The following is a 22,247-nucleotide window of genomic DNA, read 5'->3' as shown; positions in this document are numbered from 1 at the left end:
GAGGCATTTCTCCTGACGTTTCGCCTGCATCTATGGCAAGCATCCTCAGAGGTGAGGTCTGCTGGAATCAGCAGACCTCACCTCTGAGGATGCTTGCCATAGATGCAGGCGAAACTTCAGGAGAAATGCCTCTAGAACATGGCCATATAGCCCAAAAAACCCCACAAGAACTGAGTGATTCCAGCCATGAAAGCCTTCGACAATAATCACATCTGTTATAAAATTTCAGGAACAAATGCACCTCTGGGACCTATTCATGTCAAAATGAGACTTACATCTCAGTACATGTGTGGGGAGAAAGAGGTGGCTTCAATATGACTAACTGCATTGCTGTTCTGTCTCACGGGGGCCCTTTCCTGTTACCTTAATATATTCACTGCCTCTATAGGTCAGCCTCCCATGCTTTGCAACAATATAGGGAGCATGTTGAGTAGCAAGGTTGGTTTCAGCGTTCTGAATATTGTCCTGCCACAGGAGATCGGTAACTCTGCTGTAGGAAGCAGCGAATCCAGGCAGACAGTCTGTGTGATCTGTTCACACAGGTGTTAGTGGAGCAATGCATAGTAGCACCTCCTTGGCCATCCTGATTTCTGGGGATGAATTCAGACAGTCGCTAACTCCATGGTTAGTACTTTAATTTACTGCATATACTCATTTATAAGTCCACCTCATGTATAAGTTGACGACAGGTTAGGGGGCCAAAATTATTTAATAGGACCCAAGGGTCATTTTGCAGAGAGGGGGAAGTACTAATGTTCACTGAGAGTGCCAGATACCACTGTTATTTCCCCACCAAGGCATTCTACTCTTACTGCCATAGTGCTGTGCCTGGCCTTTTTGAATGCCTTGGTGGGGAAATAACAGTGGTATCTGGCACTCTCAGTGAACATTAGTACTTCCCCAAGTCAATGCTTATTTTAGGTTCTCCTGGGAAGGACTAAGCTCTTGCCTTTCATTGCTATAATCAAAGAAAGGATTTTTTAAAAATAAAAGTTGAGATACAGTTGCCACGTTGATCCATGAATAAGTTGGTCTGTGTTTTCTGGAGCTGATATTTAAATTTTCTAGCCTTATTAATATGTAGGATAATCTGATGGAAAAATAGAATAATTGAGTTGGAAGAGTCCTTGTGGGCCATCCAGTCCAATCCCCTGCCAAGAAGCAGGAAAAATGCATTCAAAGCACCCTCGACAGATGGCCATCCAGCCATGTTTAAAAGTCTCCAAAGAAGGAACCTCCACTACACTCTGCGGCAAAGAGTTCCACCCCTGAACAGCTCTCATAGTAAGGTCTTCATCATGTTCATGTAGAATCTCCTTTCCTGTAGTTTGAAGCCATTGTTCTGCATCTTGTCTCCAGGCAGCAGAAAACAAGCTTGCTTCCTCCTCCCTGTAACTTCCCCTCACATATTTATACATGGCCATCATGTCTCCTCTCAGCCTTCTCTTCTGCAGGCTAAACATGCCCAGCTCTTTAAGCTGCTCCTCATAGGGCTTGTTCTCCAGACACTTGTTCATTTTATTCATCCTCCTCTGGACAGATTCCAGCTTGTTGACATAACCTATAACGTATGGTGCCCAGAATTGGACACAGTGTGATTCCAGTTGTGTTGTCTGACCAAGGCAGAATAGAGGGGTAGCGTGACTTCCCTGGATCTAGACACTAGATTCCTATTTATGGAGGCGAAGAGGTCATGGGTTGCTTTGAGCGGTGTGATAAAACTGAACTTAACCAAGCTCCTCCCCACCACCACTATGCCCCCCATTTCTGGGTGGCTACAGAGAGTAACTTTTTAAGAAGCTATTCTGTGGCTGGTAGTCATGCAATTCTCTGTCAGCATCAGTTAATTGCCCAGCATCAGAGTCAAGGTGGCTGGGTTTCTTTGCTTTAAACGAATGTTTCTTCCTACTGCATATCCAATTACCTTTATACCCGTCAACGTGATGCCCTTACCACCTTTCTTGTGGAATTATGTACCAGTAACAGTTAAGCCAGGACACTTGTTTGGCGCTGTTGTCCTACTTATGTCCAATGGTATGAGTACTTCTCTATTAGAAGATGCCAAAGGTCTTTACACAGATATGTACTATTTTCAGTAGCATGTCACCTAGAATGACAAATAATCCCTTTCACCTTCTTCTGTAAGAACTTAGGCGGGCGATGGAGTGGTAACTGTGTCGGGGTGAATGTTCTTTAACTACAAAGAATAAAAGTGCCGATGATTTCTCTGAGTAATATAAATTCTCGCATAAACAGGTACTTGTATTATTGTGTTTTTATAGCAAGTCAAAACAAGTTTCTGTCTACGTAAGAGGAAAGGCACGATAAAAACATGTCTGCAGATGTGATGTAAAAAGGAAAAGTAGGAGACTTGTCCTCCGGTGAACTGACTGGTGTTTGTAATATTGTGAGTGACTATAAATGGAGCTATGCATCCTTATAACTTGCTGTAAGCTGAAGGATGTCTCAGTAAAGAGCCAGGACCACTGAAGGAAGTTAGAGATTTGATTTGTTTGGTAATGAGAAGTAGGAATGCAAGGTCTATGTGCTTCACAACAAACAAAATAGGACATTGTATGCCATCATCACAGGATGTCCTTCCTTCAAGACGGCATACTAACATGAACAGGAGGAAAAAGAAATGGCCAGAGCACATATACCTATAATTACTATCCACCAATCCTTTTGTCATTAACACTGAGTGCTTTAAGCGATCATGTTTAATACACTTGGTAATAATTGAGCTTTTCTTTTTTACTGTTTAATATATGAATCCTTCTTTGCAAAAATTTCAAATTATGTCAGTTTAAATAGCACAGTGGTTCTCAACCTGTGGGTCCCCACATGTTTTTGGCTTAAAATTCCCAGAAATCTCAGCCAGTTTACCAGTTGTTAGGATTTCTGGGAGTTAAAGGCCAAAACATCTGGGGACCCACAGGTTGAGAACCACTGAAATAGCACATAATTTTTTTCTTTTATACTAAGGGTGCTTCTACACTGCAGTTTGATATCACTTTTAACTGTCATGCCTCAATGCTATGGAATCCTTGGATCTGTAGTCTGGTGAAGTACCAACACTCTTAGGCCAGGAAAGCTAAAGATCTTGTAAAATTACAACTCCCATGATTCTATAGCATTGACCCACAGCAGTTAAAGTATATCAAACTGCACTAATTCTACAGTGTGGATGCACCCTCTGTTTCCTAGAAATAGTCCCATTGAATTTTGACTGTTTCTAAGTAGACATGTATAGGATTACATTATAAAATGGAGAAATGACATGGAGAGGGGGTGGGCATGCAGAAAAGATCCCCCCCCCCCAATAAAAAGCCAAACTGGGTGAAACTGAATAACAATCTTATCTTAGAATTAAGATTAGTACTGTTAAAAAACTTACATTTGTTTTTTAAAGAACTACTCCGGAGATAGAAAAAAGACAGATACAATAATTGTGTTGCTTTCTACTTACTCCAGTAGTTCTGTGAAACAAGTGACAGATTTCTAAGAAGACGCATGATTATATAGTAATTTAAACCACCAACTTTTTTCCCCCTTGAGACTGAGACGACGCTAGCTGCAAGCGAATGTGAGCAAAGGGGTGTGCGTAAGTGCAAGATCTGCATTGGGTTGATCTGTAGAAAGGAAAAATTCCTTCTGACTGGATCAGAGTTTCATTGGATAAGTGAGTTACAGACAGGTATAGATAGCCACACCCCCGGGGCTGTTGGCAGCCTGACTATTAGTAAATCAGAGATGAGTGGCTAATAAGAAACCTGAAACAGGGAGGAGAAAGGAAGAGTCTGTTTGGTTAACACAGACTGAGAGTATTGTAACAGTGTTCAAAGAAGTCAAAGCAGCAGCACCTGTCTGACAGTAGAGAAGAGAGAGGCCGGCGGAGAGAGAGAGGCCAGCGCAAGGAAAAGAGTGAAGTCTCGAGGTGTGAGTCAGTATTACTTGAACCGAACAAGTGGAAGGCAGGAGAAATGTTTACGCTGTAGATATGTTTGAGACTTACCTGAAACGCCGTGCTGCCAGCTGGAAATATTTGTGGACTGTACCTTGGTAAGCAACTTTCTTCCTCCTTATTGAATCCAGGAGACAGAGCCTCTGGTCAGTTCTCTGAATGAATACTGCATCCAAGGTGTTGACAGTGGGAAGCATTTTTTTCTTGGAGGCTCTCTCTCTCTCTCTCTCTCTCAAGTTTAAGGGACCTTTGTCTTTTTGATGAGTAATTCTTTTCACTGGTAGTAGTAACTGCCAGTTCACTGAGTTTCAGTATTACTTCTTTCTCCCAGCTTACTAAAGTGTTAAGCCTTGTTCACATAGTTCCTGAGTACGAGGAATCAGTTTCATCAAGCTTGTAAGTTCACTGTGTGAGGAGCAATGGGAGCTGCCAAAGTGACAAGCTGTGAAGTGTGGAACTGAACTAACTTTGTACTTTGAAACATTGAAACGTTTGAATTATTTCTTTCAGTTGTAAATGTGACCTGAACCTTATTTCAATCCAAACAAAAATCTTGAACAGTATTAGTAATGTAATGCTGGAGTTTGAAGCTTTGTGTTGTCTTTAAATTTGGTAACTTTATACCAAGGAAAACAAAAGTATTTTTCTAATGGGTAAATTGGTTTGCTGACACTTGGATGAGCGAACTATAACCCTGAACGTCGTGTGTTATTTTTTAATGGAATGCTACTACACTGCTCTATTTTAGCCCCTGCCCCCCCCCCAAATAATACTACAATGATGCTTTCTTTAAATGATAGTGTTTTCATTTCAAAGTGGGAGAGGAACAGGAATAATATGTAGTAACATTTACAGCAACCCTGTAAATCCTTGTTTGTGACACTTTTCTGAGAGCTTTTCCTGAGATTCTCTAGCACACAGAAGACTTATTTAGGAAAGATCCTAGAAGAAAGACTGAGGCTGAGAAATAGTTGTTTGGCTTCTGATATTTAGTGTATTTCCCTAGCTTGCTTTGAACCAAGGGGCCATTCTCAGAACTTGTCACCAAACAGAGCTTCAGATCTAGAACAAGTCCCTTATTTAAGTACTTTATCTTTCATTCTCTTTGTGGTGATGGTGGTGGTGTTTTCCCCTGGTGAATGTTTCAGAGGTTGCTTCTGGAACGATGCTGCCAGGATGTAGTCTCCCCTAGCTTTCCATGCCAGAGGATAAGAGGATGTCAATACAGCGGGGGGGGGGGGGGGGGTTGTTGTTTTTGAAAGTTGTTTGTGTGTTGGAAGCTGGTGGGAAAGTTCAGCCTTCCTCATTTGGAAAAGACTAGGCTGGGTTCCGCTCTTCCAGGCTGCACTTTCCATTTTTAGCTCATTCAGACGCAGACAGCAGTTCCTTCCTTTTCCTTTCCTTGTTTGTGACACTTTTCCGAGAGGTTTTCCTGAGATTCTCTAGCACACAGAAGTCTTTGAGTTTTCAGTTTTCTTGCCATTCAGTTATTTAGGAAATATCCTGTGCACAAGTGCAGACATGTAAAATGTTGGCATTATTTTGGTCATTATTATTATTATCCTAATTGCCATTCCCCTAAGTCTTGAAGCTATTACTTCGGAGAAGGCACGTTGGTTTATACAGCAATTCAGGCTCTTCTTTCCTCGATCCCAGCAGTGCCCTCTGAGTGACACACTGCTAGAGATACTGAGAAGAGAATGAGAAGTAAATGTGATTTTCTTTTCCAGGCTGCCACACTGTGTAACTCATATATTGTGAATCACGGAGCACTGAGAAAAGGAACAAAGTTGATAATGAAAATGGACATGAAGGATGCTGATATGACTCTATGGACAGAGGCTGAATTTGAAGACAAGTGTACATACATTGTAAACGATCACCTCACGGAGCCCGGAACAGAAGGAACCCCCATAACCCAGGCTGAGTCTTCCTTGCCAAGGAACTTGATTTTCAAATATGCTGAAAATGACAAAGAGGTAAGTAAGAGTGTGTTCACTAAGGAAGAGCACAAATTGGCAGCAGATCGCATTGACCTTGGAAGTGGGAATGTCCTTTTGATTTGTTCATTCATACTTGGACAGTACCAATCTTTAAGTCAGGAAGCATCATACCAGAAACTTGGGGAAAATTCTTGTAATTGACAGTTTTAATTTCTAGCATCCAGCAAGTTAAAATACTTTGCAACTGTCACATGGTGCCGATCTTTAATATTTGTGTTGTCCCTAAATTACCTTAAATGGTGTTGATTAAAAAAAATGCATCCCAAACTAGTTTAGAATTCATCCTTTCAATAAGGGACCCAAGCATTCATACCTGAATGATGATCTTACATATGTATGTACTTCTTAGTTGGTGGGTTAGACAGTGAACTAGCATAGTTCACTCTATTCTGCTGTAAAGGTATGAAGCATAAACACGGACGGGCAAGTTGTTCTTAAATGGTTAAACTGAGGTTTTTCGTTGGTTTTTATATCATTTTGGTTTTATGAGGTGATGAACCTTTGGTCAGATCACTCAACCAGTATCTGGTGTTTATGTGACTTGTTTATCTAGGGTAGTACACCTTTATCTGTAGCTGGACACACAAGTATATTTCAGTCCTTGTCTCTAGAGTGGCTGCATTCTTTGTTGTTGTTTCAAAAGGGCTGAAGAAAAATTATCCTGGATGAGCAATTGGTTGCCTGTTTATTCCTTCCTTCATATAGAGTAGCTATTATAGTTAGGCGTGATGTTCAGCTGGCTAATAATGGTAGGGACAGCCCAGCATTTTTGTCCCTGTCCTACAACTTGTGGTGGAACTGCTATAACCTGTGCTTCTACTGTGGTTAAATAAACTGACCGCAGTGCTAAGGAAAGGTGTGCATTCATACCTTTCTTGTAGTTATTAAAATATTATAAAGCAAATAACATGGAAAGGCTCACATGGAGAATTAGGGCCAGACCTTCTGCTGATAGAAATCAGTACCCTGTTATCACTGTGGTTGGAGTGCCTCGGGAATTCGTAGCAGGCTTGTTATCCCGCTAACAGGCTAAGGGAAAGAGATGCTTTAGAAGTGTTCCAAGCATATTATGATGAAGCTGTAACAGGTGATGAAGTTGTAATACTATGTGAAGTACACTTGGCACTTGACTGATTAGCCTCAGCACGAACTCAGATGAAGCAACTTGATGGTTTAATATGAAGTGTGTGTGTGTTTGTGTTTATCTCTGTGTGTGCGCGCACCTGTTTCTGCGTGCCTTTGTTTGGTTTAAACTTCACTGCTACATCACAAGCAGAGTTAATTAAAAGAAGCCTGCTTGCACCATGTTGCCAAATTTTGGCATCTTCTTACATTATAGCCTCATGTCACAACAGTTGGCAAAATGGTTTCATACAGTGACTTTGGGTTTGCAACAGCACAGATTGAGCGGTCCTTTTCTGGTGTTCTGAAATGGTCCAATGGGTGGCTAAAATAGTGATACCTTTGTTTTCTGATGGCTCAGTGTACTTTTCGTGCACAAAATTATTTTAAAATATTGTATAAAATTATATTCAGGCAATGTGTATAAGTGGGTTGTTGTAAGTTTTTTCGGGCTGTATGGCCATGTTCTAGAAGCATTCTCTCCTGATGTTTTGCCTGCATCTATGGCAAGCATCCTCAGAGGTTGTGAGGTCTGTTGGAACTAGGAAAATTGGGTTTATATATCTGTGGAATGACCGAGGTGTACAAGATTTAGATGAGACGTAAATGCAGTTCATGTTTGGACTATGCTCCCATTTTCAAGATATCCCATGATACATATATATAGGCTAATACGGGTATTTCTCCCAAACATTTTGGATAAGGAAAACTCAACCTGTAGCTGATGTTTCTCATAAGTGGTTGAATATGTGAAGTCTCTGGGTAGATAGACAGTGCTTTTCATATCCTTTTCTTTCTAACCACCTTTGCAATTATTTGTTCCTGCTTTATTCTGTATCTTTTATCTTCAGAATCAGAACATATGTGTTCATTGAATGCTGCCTCAAATTTAGCTATGCTTTGTGAGTAGTACCAATATTTGATGGAGGGAGAGTGAATGGACAGAAGGATTGTGAGCTGTTCAATCTGTAGCTCATGGCTAGATACTGAACTTCAAACCCTTATGTTAGAAACTATTTTTTTGTTGATTAACACTGGCTCTTCCCACTAATAGGGAAGCAACTGGGTGAAATTTTCTTTGTTTTCCTATGTAGCATGATGCTAGTATAACTCCAGAGTGCTCATGCTTGCTTACAAATCAATTCTAAGTTTATGTGACCCTGAATAATTCAGTAAATTCTGACAGCTGAACCCTTTTTTAAAAAAAGATTACTCAAATCACCTCACATGTAATGAATGACACAAGCAATGCGCTGTTTTTACGGAGGAAAACATGCTTGTGAAATATGATTGATGTCATTAAGCACTGTATTTAGAGTGATGTTTCAAAAGCCTGAAGATCTTCCTTGTGTTTTATATGTGCCTGGATTTGGGGGTTGTTGTTTTTTTTAAAAGGTGGGGTTTTTTTTGCTTTACTAAGTGTACAGCCCCACCTTTTATTGAAAAAGAAAGGCATACCACAGAATGTCAAGTGGATTACTTTTGTTGGTGATTATCCTAGGAAGCTGTCTTTAGCTAGGTAGTTACAAAATGAGTTGGCATGATTTTAAAGCTGCTTATTCCAGTTCTTATTGTTTGGTGCTTTGTTTATTGTGGGCATTCATTGTATGGTATGTTCAGCTCTTTGATTTGGTTTTCACTGCTAAACCATCTCTCTCAACTGAAATAAGTACAAACCACAAATAGGCAACTGATCAGTACTATAAATAGATCACATAATATCAATTTATTTGAATGTTACTATTCAGTAATTTGGGCCCCCTGGTGGTGCAGTTGGTTAAAGCTGTTGAACTTGCTGACCAAAAGGTCAGCAGGTCGAATCCGGGGAGCAGGTTGAGCTCCCGCTGTTAGGCCCAGCTTCTACCAACCTAGCAGTTCGAAAACATGCAGATGTTAGTAGATCAATAGGTACTGCTTCTGTGGGAAGGTAACAGTGCTCCATGCAGTCATGCTGGCCACATGACCTTGGAAGTGTCTACGGACAACACCGACTCTTTGGCTTAGAAATAGAGATGAGCACCCCCCCCCCGAGTCTGACACGACTAGACTTAATGTCAAGGCAAAACCTTTACCTTTACTTTTTTATGCAGTTATTTAGGTGAAGCTCGAAAACTACACTACTTTCCATTTAAAATCATAGTCCTCAATAATTTTCAAAGAAATAGCAGGATGAAAAAAGACAGGAAGGGGGGAAAGGAGTATAGTAGCACCTCTAAGACTAACTGGTTTTTATTTTTGCATGAGCTTTTGTGGATTCAAATTCACTTCCTTGGATGTATTACAGAGTATTATATGTAGTAAACATTAAAACAGAATAAGAGCCAGATATATAAATCAAAGCCAAAGGAATAAAAGGATGATGTATGTAGGGGGGGAAAGATACTACAGAAGACTTGGCCTCTAGCAAGTGCAAATACAAGCTTCCATGACAGGAAAAGTCTATCTAGGATCATCATGAGGAGCCTACAGAATGGTTTCTATTGAAGATTATTGGAAAATACAGCCTTTGAAATAGCATTGTTCCAACTATTTAAGACTTTTAAAGTGCCTTGAATTTAGCCTGGGAACCCATGTGGTTATTTTATGGTTGGTGAGATGTGCAAAGCCACAGTTACTATAACCTAACTGTCATATTTTTGTCCAAAGTGCAGTTGAACATTGTCTTCAAAGACAACCCACATACAATAATACTGCTTGCGTATTAGAGCTACACTTAAGGAGGGCTGGTATTATTTCAAATGTTTGCCATTTTTAATAATGCATACACCATCCTTCCTCTCAAAAGGAAGATCAACATAATCAGTGCAGGCATTCATACAAAATAATAAGTTGACCCATGGGCTAAACACTTATGTATCTTCCCTGTGCATAAATGCCAGCTGTTATTTCTGTTCCTGCTTCTATGTATGACGGAAACAATATGAAAACATTTCCTCTCGCTCCACCCTTTTAGAAAGAATAAATTATAGGATGTAAGACTTCTTTTCATCCTTTCATTCAGTGTTGCTTGAAAACAAAGGAATGAAAGTGTGTATTGTTCAAAAGAAAGAGCTCAGAACAAGGCATCATAGCAACAGCAGGGAAGTGAAGGTTAGATTAACAGGGGGCTAAAATTAAATCATTTTTACTCCCAACACCTGGCCGTGAAAATCCAGTTCCTACTTGTTTGAGTGTTTACTTTGTTTAGTGTTATGTCAGTGCCCACTAAAAAAAACAACCGTGTGTGAATTAATTGACCTCCATCCTGTGCTTGTTTGTCCTTCTAATAAGGAAGATATTAAATAAGATATCAGGATAGACATAGTCTGTTTTCTGAAGAAAATACTAAATATAGAAAACTAGAATACTACTTCTCATCTAGAAGCTGCAGCATGTCAGGATGTGCTCTGTGGCACAGTCTAGTGACAGAGACAAATGTGGTGAAATAGCTAAAAGGTCAGTGATGCTCATAAAGCATCTAGAAAAGTAGCTTCTGTAGGGACAGCTGACACATGACAGCATTGAATCTTTTCAACTGTGCAGTGACATGTTTATAGAAGGCCTACAGTAGCTATGCTCCAGCAATAATTCATTAGGACTCTAGGTTAGTTCCAGCAGTTGTCTTCCTCTTGGCTTTGGTCAGTGTGCTCTTTCTAAAGTTAACTTCATTTGTTCCTTTAGGTATTTATTTACAAACCCCTCAACCAACCCATGGGCTCTCAAGGTGATAAGTTAGATAAAAACAACAACCACAATAATGTAAAAAAACATAAATACATCAAAACAATGAACTGAAAATAGAAATATTCTTTGGAATGAATCAGAGTGAGCACTGAAATAAAAGCTTAACATAGTAATGCAGGCTTTGCTCACTAAGTGTCTGGGGCATGGTAAAGAAGAGACTGATGTGACCTCCCGAAGAGGTATGTTCAACCATCAGGTTGCAGCTGTAGGAAATGTCATCTTTCTTTGGCTTACCAGTCTAACTTTTCTAGGTGATCAGCATTCCTGGGTGATAGGGAAATTCATAAAGTAGGAGGCAGTCTTTCTGATAACCTGATCCCAAACCAGTGAGGACCTCAAAAATCACCAGCCTCAGAAATGTAAGGAAGCTGATTCATGGCTGGCATCATGTGAAATATAACACACACACACATACATGCAAAATCCCTGCTTTTTGCATTTTGTGCTTGCTATCATTTTGAATAACTTTCAGGGGTAGTCCCATTTAGACCATGTTTTGGTAGTCTAGATGAGAGATTATTATGGCATAGATTGCACATGAGGACCTGGGCTAGATGTTTTCCTTGAAAGAGTACAGCTGGCATCGCAAACAAAAAGGGACAAAGACAGTCCTGTCTACTGCCATCACCTCATCTTGGAACAGCTATCAGCTCCAGCTCCTCATGCGGGGACATGAGAGAAGCCTCCCACAAGGATGATAAAACATCAAATCATCCGGGCGTCCCCTGGGCAACGTCCTTGCAGACGGCCAATTCTCTCACACCAGAAGCGACTTGCAGTTTCTCAGGTCGCTCCTGACACGACAAACAAATAATAATCTTGGAACATCAGTGTTAGATCCACAGACCTGATCCTTTAGAGCAGTGGTTCTCAGCCTGTGGGTCCCCAGATGTTTTGGCCTTCTGGTAGTTGTAGGCCACAGCACCTGGGGATCCACAGGTTGAGAACCACTGCTTTAGAGGAAATGGGAACAGGTTGTAGAGTACTTTCATTTAGGGATGTATTTGCTGAGTGAATCACTGGTAACTCTGGAAAGGGTCTTGAATAATCCATTTCATCAAAGACAGGAGTGCAGGCACAACTTGAGGCCAGTGTAAGAGCAGAAGAGTAATCCATACGTTTAGCAGAGAAGAGGTTTTTTTACTTCCACACTCAAAACACCTATAGAAAACTGCTACATTCTGTTAGTAAAGAAAACAACATCCTCCCTTCATTCTTTATATGCTGCTGGTTGGCTTTTCAGCAAGTTGAAGATGGAATGAAGGCAGTGTCATTAGTTCATGCCAAGTGAAAATGCACCTCACTTACAAAGGAACAGAAAATAATGCCCTCCAGTGGCTTTGTATACTTCAGGTATGCCAGTTTTATGCATGAATGGGAAATTACTGTAGGATCCAATCTGATAATTCGATGGAAAGAAAAAGGATACACTTGTATTATGAATTCTGCATTGGTGTAACTTGAAATGTGGAAATGGATTGTTACGCTTATAATATCACCTATAAGAACTATTTCAAAAGCCCGAAAGATCCTGATGTGAAATTCTTAAAAGATAAGAAGCTAAAGCAGCAGTCTTAACATCCATAATAGTGCCTATTCATTTTTAAAGAGTTTTTGGTGTGTTTGCTAGACATTATAACTTGCTACAGCTTCATTACAAAGCAGGTGTTCTTAATGACACCTTGTGGACAAGTCTGAAATTTCAATTTTTGCTTGCATTTCGGTGATCAATCATAATTGTGTTTTTGAGATTTGCAAGAAATTCTCCTGAATTGTATGTAATACTAATGGCCATTAGGATTACTTTTAAAAATAGCAATAAAATAATACCTATTTATCATGATATGAATAGTAACATTTGATTGCAAATCCTAAATAGTCTCTTTCTAGTTTGAACAAAATCTCAAGATTCTATAACACTTTTGTAATATTTTAGGATTTTTTCTGTTTCAGTGCTGCTTGGTTTTACCTCATAGATAATTCACTGGAAGCATAATGTAGATGTAACCAGTTTATACATATGCTGAAGCATCCACTTAATTACTGTTTATGAAGTACAGGAATATATTTCATGTTGTGACCGAGTTGTGTGATGTTTACAGTGTTAGAACAGTACAGCCGGTCAAGTAAGTCCCTTTCTGGACAAGAAGCTTTTAATGTCTGGTGTGTGTGATCTGAACGTCTTACATCAAGATTGCACATTCAGTGTACATCTTCTCAGGCACCTGAATGTAAGATCGCCCCCTCCCCCATACAAATATAACTTTTCCCCTCTTAAACCACATTCCAGTATTACAAAACAAGTAACCCAGAATAACATTTAATGCATCTGATGATTAGATCCCTTAAAATATGCCATAATACATCACTAAGGTGCCACTGGGCTCTTAATTGTTTTCATTTCAACAGAATATGATGGATGTTCCATGGAAACGCAGTGTTGATGTCCTTCCCTGTATTATTCTCTGATGCATTCATTGGTTGTTGCCTGTCTGTGAAATTACTGACAACAAGCAACCCAGGCTTTGCTTTATTTCCCACCAGTTCAACTTGTGTTTGGCTTTCAAATAACAATACTCTTAGTGGTTCTCAACCTGTGGGTCACCAGATGTTTTGGCCTTCAACTCCCAGAAATCCTAACAGCTGGTAAACTGGCTGAGATTTATGGGAGTTATAGGCCAAAACACCTGGGGACCCACAGGTTGACAACCGCTGGTCTAAGAAGTGAAATTTGTGTGCTATTTTTAAAAACTGGGAAGATGGTACACTTTCTCTAACAACCTTGAAAGTATATTCATCAGGCACAACAGAATGAGAGAGAGAGAGAGAGAGAGAGAGCAAGTCAAGCCACATGTTTCATGCTGGAAGGGAAACAGAGCAAGAGAGCTGGATGTTGCATCCTATCAATCCTCTTTGGTTCTGCAATATGTTGGCATATCTATTGGACACCTATTATCACCTTCCCACTCATGCATACACTGTACTTTATGGGACTAGCATATTACATTGTAATCTTTTAAGGTACTTTGTTCAGAAGACAAAATACAGTTGAAAAACACTTTGAATGATTGTACAAAAATCCCCTAGTTGTTTCTATTTGACAAGTTCCAAGTAATACTGATTCCTAGATGTTCTGTAAACTTACACATACATTTGAATTAAGAGTGAAATATTGTGCTCTCTCGTTCAATCCCTTTCTCTCCCTGCTTAAAACTATGTAAGAGCAAAAACTTTCTTTGCACGTACACTTCATATACTAGTTGTGGACTTTTCTTGAAAGTTGAACAACATGTAAATGAAGTTAGATGGGGAAAGCTAGAAGAACATCTGCTTTTTTCACCTCTATGAAAAATGCACAGAAGTGACAAAAATAAACACAACCATTGGACATGCTCCTATTTGTTCAGTACTTGCTTCTGAAAGTCCCTCTTCTATGTAGATTCACTACTGTTTCCTTCTATATTAAAAAAAGATTTCAAGTGCATATTTGCAACAATTGTATGTGATTCATCACTTATCCTCGAGGGAAGCAGAATCCTTGATTTCAGTATTAACCTGTGTTCCATTAGAAATTCCTCCACTTTATTGACTTAAACTTGTTTGACAGACAAGTCTTATCCCCAAAGAATATTGGAAGTTGTAGATTGGGGAAGTGAATGCCTGTTTAACAGAGAAAAACAGAATGCAGCAACAATTCACCAGTTTCTTTGGGAAACATCATAGTGATGAGTTTGCACTAGAGAGATAACGTCTCAAGTGTTTTGTCTGTTGGAGTTTGTGAGTGTTATGTAGCTCAAAAGAATTGCAACAGGAGGACCATCTAGAATTCAGTGAGTCCAGTCAAACTGACTGCAAATTTAGACAAGCTAGATGTCTTTTTAAATCGGTGGTTCCCAACCCCTTTTTTTAAAACCAGGGACCACTTGACCAGGCACCACTCTCCAACACTAGTACCAAAAGGGTTCTGAATTGGTTTTTGGTCAACTTTAGATTTGGTTTGGTTATTTCAGGTGCTGATTTAGAAAATTGCATTGGATAGACGACATTAGCTCTAGTTTCTGATACAGAACATGTGCCATCCAATAGTCACCATCTGCTCTCCTACAGAAAACCGTATTTAATAATCTAGAGCTGATGTGATAGTAATAATGTTTCAAAGGTAGTTAGTCTCCCCCCGACATCCCCGTTGCCTCGGCACTATAAGAGGGTCACTCTCATTGCCACATAGTTTCGAGGCAACCGTATAGTAATGGTGAGGCCACAAATGATATTTTCATTCTTGCAGACCACTGGTTGGAAACCAGTGTTTTAAATAATGGACACCACACTTGGCCTACCTGGAGCTTTGCGGTGCACATCTTCCTAAAGAAGTTTTCCAAAGCTGGCAAAGGATAGTTAAAACAGTGACAAGGATGTGTATAGTTAAATGCCACCAAATCCCACCATTCTTGCTTGCAAAGCAATAATACTTTCCACAAATGAAATGGAAGAGTTGCCTCTTGCACTCATATTTTATAACTGGTTCAATTGCACTTTATCTAGTTCTTTTTGTCAAAATAAATCTACATTTTGTTCACTGATAATTGAGGTCTACAGTATGATAAATAGACTTAAGTGAAAGGAGGAGGTGGTCTGTGACCATTTTAGTTAATACACTTATTTTCAGACTTATGTGGAATGGTTCCATAATGCAGTTGTATCCTCTCATCATTTTGGCAGGCGTAATGAAACCAGTCAGTAGTGTGAGAAGAACATGACTCATTAGCTTTAACATGAATGTTTACTAAGTCTGTGGAACAAAAGTCTTCTGTTCATCCCCCACTTTCCACTTAAACTGCAGACATCAGTTTTTAAAGCCCTTATTCATGTTTCCTGGTTTGCTAAGATACTCTGTTGTTTGTACAGTATTTAGAGCCAATTAAAATTTAGCTTATGTTTTGGCAGCAAAGGCAAAAGGTGGGGAAGGAAAACCCCATTTACTAGGCAGTATGTAAGGAGGCTGACAGGCCTGCCTTTCTGATAAATAGCCAACTGATTCCTGATTAGTGGCCCTTCTATATAATCAGTACAGTAGGAAGGAGGAAACTGAAGAGCCAGTGTTTTTACAGTTGGACATTCCAGAGTATTTATGAACATGTCTTGCATTTCCTTGAATAAATCCAGAATAAATGAAATACCACAGATATCTGTATCCAAAGATGACATTTGGCCATATGTCACTCACATATAATTGGGGTGGGGGGTGGGGGTTAGGAATTTGATTGTTAGTCATCAATGATTCTCCATATTCATCTTCTCCCATCATTCAAATTAATTTTTATAATATGACATCAGAGTTTTTTTTGCATGAGGGAGTGCTTGTATAATTCATAGTCTAATAGAATCCCAAACTGTTGTTCCCAAGTTTTTTTTTATAGGAACAGATTAACCAGAGCAAACTTTATTGAACATAGCATGCTATTTTCTGTCTATAGCATTTTGAAATACATGTCAATCTAGGCCCAAAGAAAAAGAGAACAGCTATTTTTTTATTTCCATGAATTCCCAGCAACATAGCACATGTCTAAAACACTAAGAATATTATTTATTTATTTATTTATTTTTATCCCACTTTTCTCCCATGGATGAGGCTCAAAGTAGCAACCAAATGGTTAAAAAGCAGAGATTACATAATAGAAAAGCACAACATCATCTACCCAACCAAAACAAATAAACAAGCAAAAACACATTCCATAAACCATATAAAATAAGCATAATAAATAACAACATTTATCATTAAAAATCCCTGGGCCTCAGGCTACTGAGATTGTTCTTAAAACATTATACTAAAAATCCTCGAAGCTCTGGATCTTTGGACGTGTGAACCTTGCCAGGCCAAGATAATCTTTCAGTGATGTGTCTTGGGAATAATCATAAGCTACATAGTCATTGCTTATTATGGGTTGTTGGGGAAGGCCTGCTTCTACAAAAAGGTTTTAACCTGGGAGTGAAAAACCAGTAACAAGGGGTCCATATGCAGCTCTTTGGTGAGGGAGTTCCAGAGCCGCGGAGCCACCACCAAGAAGGACCTCTCTCTCTCTTGTTCTCACCAACCATATTTGTGACGGTGGTGGGACCAAGAGAATGGCCTCTCTTAATGATCTCAGGGCTTATGTGGGCTGGTAGGAGGAAATGCAGTCCCTGAAGTAGGCTGGGCCCGAACTGTTTAGGTTTTTGTAGGCTAAAGCCAGCACCTTGAATTACGCCCAAAAAAGTTCCTTTTTGAATAACTATTTCATAGGGCTGGGCGGTTTCGTTTCGTTAATTCGTAATTCGTTAATAATTCGTTAATTTTTTCAATTACAAAACGATAACGAACCATTCTGGAGCAATTATTAAAAAAAACGAATTTTCAAAAACGTTTTGTAAATGCTTCGTATTTTGATATTGTATTCGTTTCGTTATTGTTTTGAGGTCGTTTCGTTATTATTTCCGCATGTCTGGGCCAGTTTTATGGTTTAATTAGTGAAAAAAAAAATATAATATCACACCAACAGTCAACAACAGAGGGAGAGGGAAGCTTCAGAAGGTTTTGGAGGTTTTTTAGCGTATTTCGCGGTCACGTCCGCCATTAACGAATCGATTCGTTATTGTTTCGGAAATCGATTCGTTAATTTTTTTACCATTTACGAAATTTCGTAAATATCGAACTTTTTAAAAGGAAAATTTTGTAATTATTTTAAATATCGAAACAAAAAAACCCCCCAAATACAAATCGATTTTAGAAACAATTTTTTCCGTTGTTACCCAGGCCTACTATTTCATCTGCAATGTTTAACCTGTGTATTTTTGATACATTTGTTTTTTTTTATGGTCTAACATCAAGCTCTTTCTCTCCCCCCCCCCCCCCTTTCCAGGTTATTGGTGTTATTAGCAAAGATATTATCCCCAAAGGAACACGCTTTGGACCCTTGGTTGGTGAAATCTATACCAATGACACAGTTCCTAAAGATGCAAACAGAAAATATTTTTGGCGGGTAAGTTTGGCGGGATTCCACTATAAAGGGTGTGATATAATTATATCAATGAATTAATAAAATAAAATGTGATAGCAAGGCTACTCACATCACATACGTTTCCATGTCAAAATGGAAATGCAGGTAAACACTGGATGGAGAATGGTAGAGGGAGCAATATCTTTATTCACTTATAATAAGCAATATAATAAATACTATTATTTTTATCTCATGGCACACACTTTTTGAAAAACACAATAAAGCTAAAAATAATGTTATACAGCTACAGCTTTTTATGTGAACTTTCACTTATTGCTGGATCAGATTTAAAACATCCTTCCCTGAGTAGTTTCTATTTTATACAATGTCAGTCATTTTTTCATCATGTACCATTTTGTTTGCTCCTGTTAGGATTTTTGCCCAAGCACAGTTCTAAAGCTAATTAGTAGCATTTCACAACCTCTTACTCGGCAGTTGATTAAATGACTAATTACTTTTTGAAATGCCACACTGTTGCAAAAGACTATTTACCTTGAGCCCATTTTCAATTACAGAAATTATTGAGGCCACTTCCTAAAATGCTGCCAAGCCTGCTGGCGCAGGGTGGCCCTTCACAATAATCGTGACAGGGGGAAATTGCACTTAATGCTGGGTTTGAGCACTCATTCGTAGGATAGTTACCTCTTAACTTAATTTGCCTTATGAATTTGTTGTGACTTGGAGATGTATTTAGTTTAAAGTACACATGTTTTACATGGATAAAATATCCAGGGATCTAAAGTAACATTACACTGCTTATGCTCTAATCCAGTGGTTCTCAACCTATGGCTCCCCAGATGTTTTGGTCTTCAACTCCCAGAAATCCTAATAGCTGGTAAACTGGCTGGGATTTTTGAGAGTTGAAGGCCAAAACATCTGGGAACCCACAGGTTGAGAACCATTACTCTTATCTATCATGGCATTATTTAAGTATTTCCCCATATAAATTCGAATAACTATAGGTACAAAGAAGATTCAAATATATTGTGAGCTATCCCATCTTAAAGGGTTTTCTGAACTGTGCCCCGATGAGGAGATATCTGTCTGTCAAATGCTAGTATGTCAAGGAGGATGCTGTCCCTTGTTCTTCTCTATTTTAATGTGTATTCCATAATAGTGTGTTCAAACACTCCAGTGCCTCTATTTTTTTTACAAATGCTGTAGCTGTGGTGTGTAAACCCTATTTTTGCTGGCAGTAACTGGTATTCTGAAGCTTCCTTGTTAAAACTAGGCAGCTCATATTAACTAGCCAGCATAATTTACTGTAACTCGTAGCTGGTTCAAATAAGCAGCAGGGAAACTAGTCATTAGATCACTGAAGTAATTCAGAAAATCTTGGACCATGACTTGTGACTACCTAACAGGATGTTGTTCCAGACTTTCAGTGCGAGAGCTGACATCATGCTTGTGAGGCTTGCCTCCTGAAATGCCTTAGTAAATGATAGTGTTGATTCTCTGGATTCAGACAGCCTCAAGTAAAGAAGGTTCTTTCCTTCAGGGCTCAAAAAAGAGTCCTGTACATGCAAAGGAAATTGGGGAGATAATTTCCCACATGTCATATGAAAGAGATCCTGGTGTGGCTGGCAGGAACAGGAACATCTGCTGTATGTAAGCATAAGGGCTACTTTCGGATTATACTTCTAAAAACAGAAGGCACAGATATGCTGTGCAAACTCCCAAGGTGATGTCATTTCTTGTAATTGCCACAGTGTGATTCAGCATATTTTTAATCTCCCTTACGATGCATGGAAACGTCTGGTGAGATGGCAAAACAAAGTTTTATGAGAGTTCATTGTAGTGCAGTATGTGTGTTCAGGAAAATGTACAGTAAGGCATATTAGCATTGAAAGGTGCCTGGAAGTCACTTGTTCTAACCTCAAAAAGTACCTTCTGTCTGCAACAGACCCGCACAGCAGTGGAACCTTTGAGTTCCTGGAAGTTTGCAAATCGAAGCTAACAAACTCCTCTTGCGAGCATGATTCTTCAGGCTTTGTTCCATCCTTCTCATAACAAAAACACCACAAAATTGTTCAAGCTTCTTTGATGAAGCCACATGTATTTCCTCAGCCTGAAATGACAGGAAGTATACGGCCTGTGTTAAAAGGCCAGCTTTGTTGCTATTCCCTTTTTTTTAATGACTTCTCGGTTGATCCTTACATCAAACAGCATTCCGATGAAACTGAATGCTCTTAAAACACACACATACACACATACATAGGGGAGAATGATTCAGTTTAGCATTTGGACATGGGAAAACTAAACCGAAATCCTTTCTCAGCTGTGACATTTAACTGGGTGGCCTTTTGGAAATCACCTAACTAACTGTTGAGACTAAAGTGAAACAAGGATGCATATTGCTATTTCTCCAAAGCCCTTGGAACAAGGCAGGAAATAGATCTAAATAAATGATTTTTATTTGACCATGATGATTTTGGGAACTACAAATTGCCTTTTGGGGTTCTGGCTATAACATGCCAGCCCACCTCCTATGGAGCACTTACTTGAGAAAACAACAAATGGCCCTTCAATGGATACAAAACTATGAAGAGTTATCTTTGCTCAGTTACGTTAATCCCCGAGGCACTTTGGAAAACAAAAGATACTCAAAGTCGCTACATTATTTGTTCTTCTGTTACAGTCCAACTTTTTGTAAACATACCTACTCATGGAGGGAAAGTATATTGCTTACTGTAAAGTCTGACCTGCCCTCAGATTTCTTTAGTTAACAACATACACACGTCACCTTACCACACCCAATCCTTCAACAAAAGACATACATTCCAAGCATGAACAAGTGTTACTTTAAGACATGGGGTGGGGGATATTTGCTTAAAACTTTAGAAGGCGGTGGTAGGAAATGGTGAGTGGAGAAGCTGTAGGAGACAACAAAGACTTGGTTGTGACATAACTAGACTAATTAGTCCTTGCCGAAGTGACTCACTGCATTATTGCTCGCACACAGTCAGACCTTAAGTCGATAATACCATCCACTTGTTGACCAGCAGTCCTAAATAGCCTCTTAAAGCAGAGTCACTGAATGTTCAGCTTCCAGCACTGTTTCCATTTGAATGCTGCAACAAAACAAAGCATTGCATAAATAAGCATCAAAGAGTGAAAAAACAATAATTTGGAACAACTATTTAAATTTCTGTTTTGTGAACAGTTGTGGAGTTTGTTTCCAAAAGGTACCAAATTCATCTGAACAAATTTTACAGAAATTGGAAAAAAAAAAAAAAACAGCACTAAGGATATGCATTCTTTTGCTATAAAATGTAATTTTCCATATCCCGTGCCAAAGTGATTTGATACATTTTGATAGTATTGATCAGCGCATAATATTCTACTCCTAGCCAACAATGTCCTGCTACTTTATAACTTCTTTGTCTTTTTTTTGGGGGGGGGGAATCTTTTGGAAACAAACTCCACAGTTGTAGGCTCCTGTTTAGAAAATAAAATGGACTTTTCTATATGTTACCATATTATACTGTCTTCAGCAACATTTGTTTTTCTAACACCTTTCATATCTTCTTTTCTACAGATCTATTCTGGGGGTGAGCTTCTGCACTTCATTGATGGATTTAATGAAGAAAAGAGCAATTGGATGCGTTATGTAAACCCTGCCCATTCTGTTCAGGAGCAGAACCTGGCAGCTTGTCAGAATGGAATGGACATCTACTTTTACACCATCAAGCCCATCCCGCCAGGCCAGGAGCTGCTTGTGTGGTATTGCCGGGACTTTGCAGAGAGGTTGCACTATCCTTCTACTGGAGACCTGATGAAGATGAATATTAGTAAGTAGATGTACAGCACGCTCACACTTGCTTTCTGACAATGGGGTCTTAACCATTTGCATAACCTTATGATTGAGTCATCTCTAATATCAACACAGATTTGTAATATTTTTAAAGTTTCTCATTTTAAAGCAACATAGCTTAGCATTAGAAACTTAGGTGTCTATACGAGTACAGTAGAGTCTTGCTTATCCAACCTTCGCTCATCCAATGTTCTGTATTATCCAACGCAGTCTGCCTCCTTCCCAGATCCACAGTTGTTTCCATACATTGCAATGTTTTGGTGCTAAATCCATAAATATAGTAATTATTACATAACGTTGCCATGTATTGAACTGCTTTTTCTATCGATTTGTTGTAAAACATGATGTTTTGCTGCTTAATTTGTAAAATCATAGCGTAATTTGACATTTTATAGGCTTTTCCTTAATTCCTCCTTATTATCCAACATTTTTGCTTATCCAGCATTCTGCCAGCCTGTTTATGTTGGATAAGCAAGACTCTACTGAATTAGGAAAAGTTAGAGGCAGGACATGCAGTTGTATAATTTTTGTGTTATTAGTTGTGTGAGGTTATAGGTATTTGGGGCTCCCATTAACAATGCAATTCT

The 22,247-nt window shown here is 39.1% G+C and overlaps 1 protein-coding gene across 3 annotated transcripts in view; it reads left to right on the top strand.

Moving 5' to 3' along the window:
* Positions 1-22,247, top strand: part of PRDM1 (PR/SET domain 1) — a 105,286-nt gene that overhangs the window by 69,557 nt on the left and 13,482 nt on the right. For 2 of the 3 annotated variants that reach the window (XM_060753105.2, XM_060753106.2), the window contains 3 exons: positions 5,695-5,943; positions 17,709-17,828; positions 21,385-21,637. In XM_060753105.2, the coding sequence (XP_060609088.2) occupies positions 5,761-5,943; positions 17,709-17,828; positions 21,385-21,637 (556 nt within the window). In that variant the 5' untranslated portion in view covers positions 5,695-5,760. Of the gene's footprint in view, positions 1-3,752; positions 4,063-5,694; positions 5,944-17,708; positions 17,829-21,384; positions 21,638-22,247 lie in introns of those variants that run through there. The other variant, XM_060753104.2, reaches the window with a different exon arrangement.

This window comes from Anolis sagrei, chromosome 1 (assembly GCF_037176765.1).
Source record: "Anolis sagrei isolate rAnoSag1 chromosome 1, rAnoSag1.mat, whole genome shotgun sequence".
In the NCBI taxonomy this organism is placed as follows: Eukaryota; Metazoa; Chordata; class Lepidosauria; order Squamata; family Dactyloidae; genus Anolis; species Anolis sagrei.
The sequence above is the reverse complement of the archived record's forward strand: the minus strand, read 5'-3'. Positions and strand labels throughout refer to the sequence as shown.